The sequence below is a fragment of the Notolepis coatsorum genome (assembly GCF_963971535.1).
Source record: "Notolepis coatsorum genome assembly, chromosome: 10".
NCBI lineage: Eukaryota > Metazoa > Chordata > Actinopteri > Aulopiformes > Paralepididae > Notolepis > Notolepis coatsorum.
This window is the reverse complement of record NC_140174.1, coordinates 118,000,539-118,014,097: the sequence shown is the minus strand read 5'-3', so window position 1 is coordinate 118,014,097 and position 13,559 is coordinate 118,000,539. Positions and strand designations below refer to the sequence as shown.

Genomic DNA, 13,559 nt, shown 5'->3' with positions numbered 1-13,559 from the left:
GGCTCGAAGGACCAATTGTAACTGAGGGGTACAATTCCCTGACTGTATTGATAAGTATGGTATCATTAAACCACTACCGCTTTATGTACTTTAATTACTGGCCATACAGTACATGATATATAAATATGATGAACACTTCCCACAAGAATCGGTTCCACACAAATGGTAATTAAGTATTTATTGCAGCAAAAGGTACATAATATACTTCTCTATTATACTTTGGATGCGCTTATAAGGCAAAGGAATGTGCGTAGGCAAATCAATAATGAATGTCCATTCTCTGGTTACGCAGGAGGTAATTATACAACCTGAATCTTGGGGAATTATATCTATGGTACACTAGTAATATATAGCGGGAGATACTGGAAGGGTCCCCCCGGTTGTAAGCCAGCAGGGGTAGAGGATCTGTCGGTAGTAGAGAGTCTGGTCAACGATGACTAAGGAGACTCCAAGTACAGGAGACGGTGCAATAGTCTCTTGATCCACAGACGAATACAGCTGTTCTCCGTAGACTGTAGCTCCACAGTGAAGAAAGCTAGCCGGCCTCAGGCTCTCTGAGGCGCAGACTCGACGTGGCTCCTCACAGGGTAAATCCCACACGTGTAGGCGTCGGCGATTCTCCGCTCCATAAATCACAGGACCAAAACAAATATAATCCAGCCGCAAAGGGCTATGTAGTCGTCGGGTAGATTAATCCAGTGTACATGTCCACACGGTTCTCGTCTAGGTCTCCTCGGGTGAAAGCGCCATGAAAGCAGCCCAGCCTGGATAAGCACTCTAGCTGGTACGAGGAAGCGTTGGTGATGCTGGTCACTGTAGAACTTTAGCCGCACGATACACTATACACAAATAGACTATTACTGACTTAATAGAAATATGTCGCACTCGGCGGTATAGCGCCAAACTCTGACAATTCAGTTATTAATTCGCACGCGGTCTCAATGCTCTTATTTGGGGCCAAACAGGCCATACTTCACCGCACGGAGTATCGTGGGTGAGGCTTCAACTTATTGGGTAACTCTACTTCTGTATTCACCTGCGCCATATTTATATGCATGGCGAACAATCTAGTGCCAACCTCATTTCTGTCTCGTATCCCTGGGCAAGGCCGGGCATGTACAGACATGTCTTGACGGTGGCCTTGAACCTGACTCTGGAGGCATGGCCCTGGCGCCTGTGGACCGCTGTCCAATAGGAGAATGAAATATTATGGTCTGTACTAGGCTAAAGGGATATTCCGTGTATATGTACAAGGAATATACAAGGGATATCAAACGATATACAAATACTATGCAATATATATCAATCAATAAATATATATATTCGGTTTAATCTGATCCTTTGTAACCGCTACCATAGCGCAGGCTCATGACGGCAACATTACGTTAGTGACTTGGTTGAAACGTGATTCCGGAGTGATACCAAGTAAAGTGGAAGGCAAATGCATCCTCGCTATCTCCTCTGCAAGCAGTGCTCTGCATGTCCGGCTACATTGCCACTCTGTGTCTGTGTACGGGTCTGGTCCAATCACATTCAGCGTCACGTCAGCATTTTTCCCCCTCACCCACAGTCTGCGAATCAGATGCAGAGTAGGGGAGTAGGGCGGGTCTTCACGGACTGCATGTCGTCTCTCTCTTTCAGTCAGAGTCAGAGCAGAGTTGACAGCGCATCTAAAGTAAACTCTCTCCCAGTTTTATCTCTGTGAGATAAATGTAGCTACTAGCCTATTTTCGCCAGCAGGCAGGCAGCAGAAAAATATGGCATTTTCAAAGAAGGTCAGTAAAAGAAAAGTCGACTGCAATTCAAAGGTGAATGGACTGAAAAATATGCATTCATCCTGAGTCCCAGCACCAAACCAATGTGACTATATGCCAAGAAACGGTAGCTCTTGTGAAGGGTGGCAATTTGAAAATAATGTATGACTGAAGTGATGGAGACCATGTTTGAAGGCAAACAAAAGCAAATCCCCCTCAGATCGCACAGCAACCAGAATAACTGAAATACTGGCTGGTGATTTGATTAAACAGCTTTATGATAGAATAAAAAGCTGTGGATGAGTCCACTGACACCACTGCGAAGCCTATGTTCTGAATAACCATTCATGTTCTGAAGAACTGTTCATGTTCTGAAATGTTATTGCTAAAGATTGAGAATATTGGATCAGTTGTACTTTTATTTGAATACTTGAAACCCTTTTTTTGTGGAATATTTGATGCGGCCCAGCCTCACCCAGACTCTACCTCCAGCGGCCCCCAGGTAAATTGAGTTCGAGACCCCTGCTCTTGGCGGATCGAAGCTATTTCTTTATGGATAGTGGCCGTCTGTGTGTCCATCTTTGCTCTCAGGGTTTCAATAGCCGACATAATCTTATCCACAGACCTAGAGTCAATCTCAGGCGGCCCTTGGGTAGCGTCAGACCCAGAGGAAAGTGCGTCATCTTCAGGTGACTCACGGCTATCGTCAGCGTCCATAACTTGAGCACCTTTTCGTCTCCCACCACGACGGGCATCGTCGTTTAGTGTATAAACTTTACCGACTGATTAAATTTGGTTCGCCGAGTGGTGGAAAATGTTATATATAAAAATTAAGCATAGGTTTGATTCAATCACATGGTAAATTAACTTCAATTATGATAGTTGTTTGCCGAGCTTCTGGCTGCACGACCTCACATGTCGTGCTCCGGAAGTCGGAAATTATAGCTTCTTGCTAAATCTGGTGCACCCATCCATTTGTTTAATGCAAACGATTGTCATTACACACCGTCCTTTATAAACTAAATAAACTTAAATACGGTAGCTATGTAACGTTACAGTACATAGGACTATAGAAGGAAATGATAGCTTCTAGCTAAATCTAGTGCACCCATCCATTTGTTTAATGCAAACGATTGTCAGTACACACTGTCCTTTATAAACTAAATAAACTTAAATAGCTATGTAACGTTACAGTAGAAAGGACTATAGATGGAAATGATAGCTTCTAGCTAAATCTGGTGCACCCATCCATATGTTTAATGCAAATGATTGTCAGTACACACTGTCCTTTATAAACGAAATAAACTAAACTAAAGGTGCCTAAATTATGCATTACTATATTTCATCACAATATAATAGATATAGCTAGGCTACTGACATTGTCATTGTGATAATGTCAGTAGTAGCTAGCTGTATCTATTGTTTACACTTGAAATGTGTATTTTTATTTTGTGTGCATTTTTATTTTGTCACAATATTTATTTATTTATTTTTTATTTATTATTTATTATTTGAAAAATATCGTGTAAAATTAAACTGTATTTCTGAGTTGCAGCACTTAAAAACATTAAATGGACCGTTATATCTTATTCAATTGTGGACATTTATTCATTCCCACTTATTAGTAGGGATGCACCGAATGGGAAATTCTTGGCCGAAACCGATACCGAAAATAGAAAACAGTTGGCCGTTGGCCGAAAGGCCGAAAATGATTCATAGAATAGAATTTTTTTTACCAATGTTGTGGAACATTATGATTATGGAAAAATATATGATTATGGCAAAACTTAACTTAAATAATAAATAATCACTATTATGGGTCCATAAAACATTTATTCAGCACTTCTGAATGCATACAGTACATTAATTCCATATTTTCTCTGGCTGCCACAGCGGACATCTGTGCTCTACTGAGTGCACCTTTCTAGTCCCCCGATGAATGTGCTCTCTTGACTTTGGCACAGTAGACGCGCGACAGACAGACAGCGTCAATGTGAGAAACACAATCCCCCCCCCCTCTCGCTCTGAATAATATGCATATTAGGTCGAAAGCCGAAAGGCAATTTTTTGCCATTTTCGGACGAAAACTTTCGGTGGCCGAAATGTCGGTGCATCCCTACTTATTAGACACTATTTCTGATGGTAAAATGAGCATAAAAAGCAAAATACAGAATTCTGAAATATTAAAACGGAAAAAACGGAATTTGGGAAAAAATCTAATGGAATTTGGAAAATAATAAAACAGATTTCATATGGCTCCACGCTATGGTAACACAGAGGTCCCCGGATGAATAATTAATACAAATATTGAATAAAAGAATAAACAACCAAAACCCGAGATATCTCAGGTCTGGTGTCCAACGCATGGCGAGTTAACCCGACTTATCTCGGGTTTGGCCTCCATTGAGTTAAGAGAGAAAAATCGTGATTCACATTTGAGCAAGAATCGTGCAGCCCACACACAGGAATGAACACAAGAGTCAGCAAGGTATCACTTGATCTAACGACCTTCCTGTCCCAGAACCTCTCAGCCCGAGGTCATAGGTCACTAGATCTCTGGAGAACGAGCATAACAGCCATAATGTCATACATGTGTATCTAGCCGACACTCATACTTCCCCCGGCGTCTCTACAGATGGGGTCTAGCCTTCTCTTGCTCCCATGGTTAGAGAGCAGTTCATTAGCACTCAGAAAATGTTCCTCACCATGCATGTGCGTGAGTTCTCCCCGATGAAGGAGTCTCGCAGGACCTGGGTCAGCTTGCTGGCCCTGAAGGGGGTGTGGGGCTTGTTCCGGCCCAGCGCCCTGATGCACTCCTGGGGGGGGGGGGGGGGGGGGGGGGGGGGGGGAGAGACAGAGGAGGTCAGGGGGACAGAGCTCCTTCACATCTCATCAGACAACCTGGACCTCGCTACAGGGTGGTGTGTTGGTGTGGATGGGCCATTTGTGTGACATCATGCTGTAACCCCCCCCACCCTCTGACCTCCACTACCAGGCCCTGCCCTCTGACCTCCACTACCAGGCCCTGCCCTGCCCTCTGACCTTCAGTGCCAGCAGACTCTTGTTGATCTCCGCTCCCTCCAGGCGAGTCTGCCGGTCCGCGCTGGACGTGTCGGCTCCCCTCTCGTTGCCCGCCAGGTCAATGAGGGAGAACTTGCCGTGCATCTTGCCCTTCCTTCGCAGGATTATCTGGAACACGGCGTGGCTGCGGGACGAGTGGGCGTTGGCCGAGGTCTGCCCCGACGTCCTGAGTGACAGAGGAGAGAGAGGGAGAGGAGAGGGAGAGGAGGAGGAGGAGAGGGCAGAGGAGGAGGAGGAGAGGGCAGAGGAGGAGAGGAGAGGGCAGATGAGGAGAGAGGATAGAGGGCAGAGGAGGAGAGGAGAGAGGGCAGAGGAGGATAGAGGGCAGAGGAGAAGAGGGAGAGGAGGAGAGGATAGAGGGCAGAGGAGGAGAGAGGGCAGAGGAGAGGAGAGAGGGCAGATGAGGAGAGGAGGGCAGAGGAGGAGAGGGCAGGGGAGGAGAGGAGGGCAGAGGAGGAGAGGAGGGCAGAGGAGGAGAGGAGAGGAGGAGATGAGGGCAGAGGAGGAGAGGAGAGAGGGCAGAGGAGGAGAGAGGGCAGAGGAGGAGAGGAGGGCAGAGGAGGAGAGAGGGCAGAGGAGGAGGGCAGAGGAGGAGAGGAGGGCAGAGGAGGAGAGGAGGGCAGAGGAGGAGAGAGGGCAGAGGCAGAGAATGGACAAAATAAACGAGCTGCATAGGTGGCATAATAAACTGTAAACGACATACACATTTGCACCGAACATTATACCTTTGTCTTTTTGCCATTTTATTATAAAACCGGAGATAAGTACCTCTCTCTTATCGGTCTATCTTACATTACGCGCAACCAATGTGTCTATCTGACGGCCCTTTCTGTGGAGCGCACTGGACTATTGAGAAACAATAGGAATTTTCCATTGGTTCTCCCAGTCCACGTGACCATTTCTAGCATTTCCATTGGCTATTTGATTTGATTTGATTTTATTAGGGATCCCCATTAGCTGGTGCGATAGCAACCAGCTAGTCTTCCTGGGGTCCACACACAAAAAAAAAAAAAACATACAAAAACAATCACTATTGCAAAAACAAAATTATTAAAAGTCAGTACACACAATGCATAATGAAACTACTGTAACAATTAAGATAGCTAAAATTACATTAGTGTAAAACAAAAACAAAAAATCACTTTACAGTGTTAAAAACAATTTAAAAACAATTTAAGATTATTTTTAAAAGTGAATCTACTGTAAATGCAGCAGAGGTTCCGAGGCAGGCCATTCCAAAGAGTTAATGCTCTAAAAATAAAAGATCTCCCCAAAGCGCTGGTTCTAGGACCTGGCAATTCAAGCTGCCCACTACTGGAACCTCTAGTGCAGTGTTTCTCAACTGGTGGGTCGCGACCCAAAAGTGGGTCGCGGGGTCATTTTGATTGGGTCGCGGATTGAGCGCCCTCCAACCTAACAAGGCCACTGGCCATGACAACATCCCCTCCAAATTCCTCAGAGACGCAGCAGCCGCCATCACCCCAGTCATCACACACATAATAAACCTCTCTATAAAACAGGGGCACGTCCCCAAGGACTTCAAAATTGCGAGAGTGACCCCTCTACACAAAAAGGGCAGCAAATTAGACCCAGGCAACTACCGCCCTGTTTCTATTCTTACCTCCATCTCGAAAGTCATGGAGAAAATAGTCTACGAACAGGTCGAAAAGTACCTGGCGGAAAAAAACCTAATCTACGAATTCCAATCTGGCTTCAGAACGTCCCACTCCACTGACACATGCCTCCTCTATTTGAACGACCACATCAAACAAGAGGTGGACGCTGGCAAATACTGCGGCATGGTCATGCTGGACCTACAAAAGGCCTTCGACACTGTCAATCACTCCATTCTAATGGACAAGCTAAAAGCAATTGGTTTTGATAGCCTATCAGTGAGCTGGATGCAATCCTACCTGGAGGGGAGAGAACAGATGGTAGAGGTAAACGGTACTCTATCCCCCCCCCTCACAGTGAGCTGTGGTGTTCCACAAGGAAGCATACTAGGACCGCTACTCTTCCTAATTTATGCAAATGACATGTCGTCAGCCTGTGACTGCAACTTGTTCCTGTTTGCGGACGACTCAGCCCTGCTGGTCTCTGACAAGAACAAATTGCAGGTTGAAAAAACCCTCAGCACGGAACTAGGCAACATCTGCATATGGCTCGCTGATAACAAACTATCATTACACATGGGCAAAACAGAGTCCATTCTCTTCGGTTCAAATAACAAACTCAGCAAGACCGACGGCTTCTCAGTTACAGTGGGTGACAATATTGTCACAAGGAAAGACGAAATTACCTACCTGGGTTCCATCCTAGAGGCAAATCTTTCCTGTGACAAAATGGCATCCAATGTAATAAAAAAAGTCAACCAACGAACTAGATTCTTGTACCGGATCTCCTCTCTGGTAAACAAGAATACCCTGAGGACTCTGGCAGGAGCACTCATTCAAGGGTACTATGACTATGCGTGCACCTCATGGTACCAAAGCACCTCAAAGGCGCTTAAAACAAAATTACAAACATCACAAAACAAACTGGTCAGACTACTACTTGACCTGAACCCCAGAACCCACCTCACCCCTGCCCACTTTGCCAACCTAGGATGGCTTAGAGTAGACGACAGAGTACAGCAACTTGCAATGGGCCTGGTCTACAAGATACACTATACGACCGGGGTGCCCATGTACATGTCAAAATACTTCCCAAAGGTCAGTGAATACCACAACCACTACACCAGAGGAAGCTCAACAAATCATGTTAAACCCAGATTCGGCTCAAACAAGGGACTAAACACGTTTCGCAATTATGCCACAACAATGTGGAACGCCCTACCCAAAGCTGTAAAGGAATGTGAATCCCTGCCCACATTCAAAACCGCCCTTAAAGAGCACCTACGGGAGGCTGCAATTCGAAACTGGCCACCGTAAATGCCCAAAACCCCCACCACCTCCTAATAGACAGTCTCCTCCCCACCGCATGTATATATTCCCTCCCCGCCGTATGTATATTCCCCTCCCACCCACCCACCCCCTCCTAATGTACAGTCCCCTCCCCATCATATGTATATACTCTGTCAGGATCTAGGGGTAACAGTACTGTATATTTGAATACCGCCTATGTCACAAATGTATCAGTACTAAATACCTATATGTCCCTATGCCATAAATGTCATGTATGTTATGTATGTCATAAATGTCTATATGAATTGAAAATGGGGGACCCTGATGGAAACAAGACAAACGTCTTTCTCAGGTCTGCATCCCCTTAACAATTGTATGTATTGAGCCGTACTGTATTGTACCCATTCTGCAATCTGTTAAATAAAGTTTTCATTCATTCATTCATTCATTCATTCATTCATTCATTCATTCATTCATGTTGTAAAAAAAGAAAAAAAAAAAAAAAAGATTATAATATTTTTGTTTTGCTACCTATCTTTGTGGAAGTGGCTTAAGACAAAGCAGAGGAACAGATTGGACATTGAGCATGACCTCAGAGTTGCTTTGTCTACCATCACCCCAGACTTTGAGACTCTTGTCAGGAGCAAACAACATCCCCAGTTATCCCATTAGTTCCCTGGGATGTTAAGCTAAGAAGTCTGCTAAGAAGGATATATTATTTATTATTATTATTATTATTATTATTATTATTTTATTTCATTGGGTTTTTAGCCCTAGTTGCACTTTGAGTTTATTTCATGTTTTTAACAATGCATGAAAGATTGTGTATTACTGCAAAATAAATTAAAAATCATAGTGAAATTTGGGTTGCGACTTAATGACTAAGGAAAATGTTGGGTCCCGAGGCTAGACCAGTTGAGAACCACTGCTCTAGTGTAATGCTCATGCACAGTATTACTAAAAACAATCTGATTATGTATAAAAACAGGAGTTTTACTGCTCATGACCAACTTGAACAGCACAAGTATATTAAAAGACAATCTATTTTCAACGTTAAGCCAAGAGAGGCGGGCATGCATACGGCTCACATTAGACCTTAGTGAGCAGCCCAGTACCAACTGTGCTGCCCTGTTCTGGACCACCTGGAGCTTCCTGAGGTCACCACTGGCAGCAGATGATCACATGGCAGAGCAATAGTCAAGATGACATAAAACTAAACTTTGCACTATGACATAAAAGGGGACGGGCAACAAAAGAAGCACATTTCCTGGAAATACCAATTGCTCTTCCCATTTTTAAAACAATATAATTAATATGTTGAGACCAAGACAGAGTGCAATCCAGCATCACTCCAAGGAGTTTAGTACTTTCAACTTGTTGAACTGCCGAATTACACAAGTTTAAATGAAGCTTTGGTGACAGATAGGGGTGTAACGATGCAACATCACAGCGATTAATTTCGTTTACGATTATTCAGGCAACGATTCAATGCATCATGAAATCTCTTCATTTGACCACGATTCGATTCGATACATTTTCGATAAATAAATAAAAAATTCAATAAAAAAAATCAGTTAATTCCCCAAAACATTTTGAATACACAAATGTGGCTGGGGGAACTGATTCACTCAGCATGAATGGACTATAGGTCAATAAAAACAATACACAAAAATAAAAACAAACATTTAATTTAATATCATAGATATTATGATAACTGGATAGATACAACGGATTAGGTGCAGTCCAGAGAAAACAAACAATCTAGATATTTCAAGATTCTATGCTTTACATCCGCGCATTCTCGGAGAGATGCACTAAATTTTTAGATGACAATCGATTCCAATAAAGCAAGTCTTTATCACAAACGGATCCAAAGATATTTAACCTGTTCCACCCGACGGGACCGGATCCAGTCCCAAAACGGCATCTGGTCATAAATCAATATTTTGAGTGTATTTTGAGTGTTGCAAAAAAAGTTGCGATTTTACAATCAAACGTTTTCAAGTATTAACATCACTAACATGTCACAAAAGCATGTAGAATGTATATTATCATCAATACGTTAGTTTAGAAATAGGTTAAAAGTGCCATTAGATAGTTTTAAGTTTTCAATTAGCTGAAGTCTATTGCTAGACGGCAACCATTTTGGAAATTTTGAACCATGGGAATTGTAGACTTTTTGTGGCCATTTTGAAGAGGGTATGCATAGCTGTTGATCAGCGTTGTAATTTTTCCGAACTACACTTTCTGGCAGATTCTGTGGGGGTTCAAAGTTCAGCATTCTGAATGAATTATATCAATAACTGTTATTATTCGGCATAATAAGCCACAAAAGGTAACGTTTTTGACAAATATTGAAACGCAGTTAGTTTCTCCTCCCTATTGTTAGCATGTAGCAACAATTAGATCTGAAATTAGTTTCAAAATGGTTGCACTGTGGTGAAAATAAAAAAGTACAGTAAATTACAGTAGATATCATTATCTGTTCTTATGCACGCCTGGTGATACTAAATCCAAATTGAACTCGGGCATTTGAAAGATAATATATGTATATAGATATAAATGTGCAAATTGGCTATAATAAGGTAATTTATAAGCCTCCTATTCTATATTCTATAATAATATTTCAAATTGCATTGGTCCGGATGGGAGAATTCAGTACTGTATCTACAGAACCTTCTGTTTAATCATCATCCCTTTATTAATTTCCTTCGATTTTTTGGTACACATGATCTCAAGCAGGTACTGAACGAGATCAGTGGCAGTTTTTTAAGTTTGGTCATTATTATCATGGTGTTATTCACTGTCAAAGATGCAAAGAAAAATCATAATTTATATTCTCCTTTGTTTCATCACAATTTAAGCAAGCCTAGTAATAGACACAATATTTCTGACACTGAATACATTCCCTGAGGTCCATAGATGTACCTAGATACCAAGAATATGCAAATGGCCTTGTAGAAGTGGAGCAATATTCCATTTACCTAGGTATATATTTTAGGCGGATTTTCACCACGGGTGGAACAGGTTAATGTTTTACAAAACATGTCTAGTGTTGCGCCCGGCTTTAGAGGGTTAAAAGCCTAATTGTATTTTTTATTTAGTTAATAAATGTCTCATTGTAATTCCTTATATACCTAATGTAGCGCATCTTCTTGAAGCGGATTCAGCTTTTTTTGCTCTGATTTGACTTCAGTTTAATTGCATTGTTACTGTTCACATGTGTGGTGCCGTCACGTCAAGTAAAGATAAAGTTTGAATGAATTACTGAACTGGTGTTTTAATTTCACACCACACTGCTCGTTTGTTATTTCAGCACCACGCGCTGTCCACTGACTTTCATGTTGAGCAAGCGCTACATTGCACCTCGCTGCCTACCGGTTATTCACTCTCAACAATAGGGGTGTAACGATGCATTGATTAATCGAAATGCATCGATTCTAATGTGTTCGATTCGATGCATCGATTTGAATATGTTAGAATCGATTATAAGCTAAATTATGGGGGGGGGGGGGGGGGGGGGATCGCCAGATGATAAAAAAATAAATAAAAAAAAATCCCAAAAAAAAAGATTTAAATTTTTTCTATGCAGTCAGGCCACTGAACTTAGAAGCAGGCCAGGCCGCGTCTATTCGAAGCCTAACCGGTTCATGCTTCCGCGTTCTGTGAATCTGATTGGCCACTGCCGTTTCTGGTGCGATCTGATTGGCCACTGACGTTTCTGGTCATGTGACATGTGCGCCCAATCGTGTGACGCGCCCATTTCCGCCTCGACCAGCAGCAAACTACCTAACGCCTAGTTTATCACTGGTTAAGCTTAGGCGACTCTTTCGAAGTTGGTTATGGTTAGAGTTTGGAATCAGGGCTGGCGTTCTATCGCCCTGCTCTAAGACAAACTCTAACCTTAACCAACTTCGAAAGAGTGCCTAAGCTTAACCGGCGAAAGAACTTGCCGTCACACGATTGGTGCGACCAGAAACATCAGTGGCCAATCAGAGCGCAAAACGCGAATGCGGAAGCATGAACCGGTTAGGCTTCGAATAGACGCGGCCAGGCCAGTGTTTCTAGTTGCAGCAGCGCAATAGTTAGATAACCTAGGTGGGGAACAACCAGGAGATCACTGCAACTCACACAAGTTGGAGAACTATCTCTCTCTCTTGCTCTCACACACACACACACACACAAAGGGAGCCGCATGTGATTGGTGGAGGCGGGACCCTTACAAAAAACTGTTGTTGCTAATCATTGACACATGCTAGCCTGTAATAATCCCCCCCAGAAAAATCTACTTTTAATATAATAATTTAATTATTTTATTTGTATAGCACTTTTCATACAGAGGTTGCAGTTCACAGTGCTTCACAACAGTAAAAAAACAGGCATAAGCGAGCACTCGCAAATGGCGGACCCTGATGTAAACAAGACAAACGTTTTTCTCTGGTCTGCATCCCCTTAACAATTGTGTGTATTGCGCCGTACTGTATTGTACCCATTCTGCAATCTGTTAAATAAAGTTTTCATTCATTCATTCATTCATGAACAGCAGATCAGCTGTTGCAGATCACCGCGGCGGGTGATGAACCAGAATGCATGAAAACACGACTCACCATACCTTGTTTGTTGTTAAGTCCTCCAAAATCCCTGCTAATGTTTGAAACATGTCCAATATCCACTCGCCGGCCTCCAATTCCAGATTGGTGTTGAATGCAGCTACTTTATCTGCCGACTTGAACACAGTTGTCATCATTGCCTCGCTGTTGTTGTTGTTGTCGCCGACTCGCCACATATTATGCAGAGAGGACGTCGGCTCGGCACGCAAGAATCACCGACCTGTTGCGATAAACCTGTATTTTAAGTATGGCTCCTGTTTATTAAAAGAAGCGTTATATTTCCCCGTTGCAAAGAAGCTATCCAAAGATGTTTTAAATTTTTTTTAACACATTTTTTTACTCTCGCATCTCGAACGCGGAAGTGAAAGTGCGTTAGGGAAATATACACGCGGCCCGGTGGGACTATTCCATTGGTTCTCCCATTCCATGTGACCATTTCAATTGCCTATAGTGTCAGACATTCTTTTGATGACTACCGGTAGATAGATACAGCTTCACAATAAAAGACACCCTGGCGTCCCGCGGGCTGCCTATTGCCGACCCCTGGTCTAGAGGTTCCAGAGAGCAGAATGATATAGTCTAGAGCAGTGGTTCCCAACCTTTTTCCCCCCAGGGACCCCCAAACATCTCTGATGAAATTCGCAGACCCCCTCCTAATAAGATACCATAAAATACTTTTTTTTTTTCATTTTAATAACAAACTGCTTATACACAGGCATATGCATCACAATTAGACCCACTATGCTTCTTTGACTTGTGCCTTCAATCAACAAATCTCATCTTGCACCATATGCATTTCAAAATGTTTGGCCAATATTCAAATGCTGTATTCATCCTCTCAAATCAGGCCCTAATGGTGAACGGTTTGCATTTATGGAACAAATCAATGCAACAAATTAAACTAAATATGAGACAGGAAATTCCAATCAGTAGCAGAGAGAATCTGTCCTAGCTGGGTTGAATACCTTTTTTTTGTCATTTTAATAACAAACTGCTTATACACAGGCATATGCATCACAATTAGACCCACTATGCTTCTTTAACTTGTGCCTTCAATCAACAAATCTCATCTTGCACCATATGCATTTCAAAATGTTTGGCCAATATTCAAATCCTGTATTCATCCTCTCAAATCAGTCCCTAATGGTGAACGGTTTGCATTTATGGAACAAATCAATGCAACAAATTAAACTAAATATGAGACAGGAAAT

The 13,559-nt window shown here is 42.7% G+C and overlaps 1 protein-coding gene across 2 annotated transcripts in view; it reads right to left on the bottom strand.

Annotated features, from left to right (window-relative positions):
• Positions 1-13,559, bottom strand: part of LOC311236160 (kinesin-like protein KIF2A) — a 191,005-nt gene that overhangs the window by 54,282 nt on the left and 123,164 nt on the right. For both annotated transcript variants that reach the window (XM_084323786.1, XM_084323785.1), the window contains exons 14-15: positions 4,797-5,001; positions 4,460-4,570 (exon numbers count right to left, since the gene is read on the bottom strand). In XM_084323786.1, the coding sequence (XP_084179912.1) occupies positions 4,460-4,570; positions 4,797-5,001 (316 nt within the window). The remainder of the gene's footprint in view (positions 1-4,459; positions 4,571-4,796; positions 5,002-13,559) is intronic.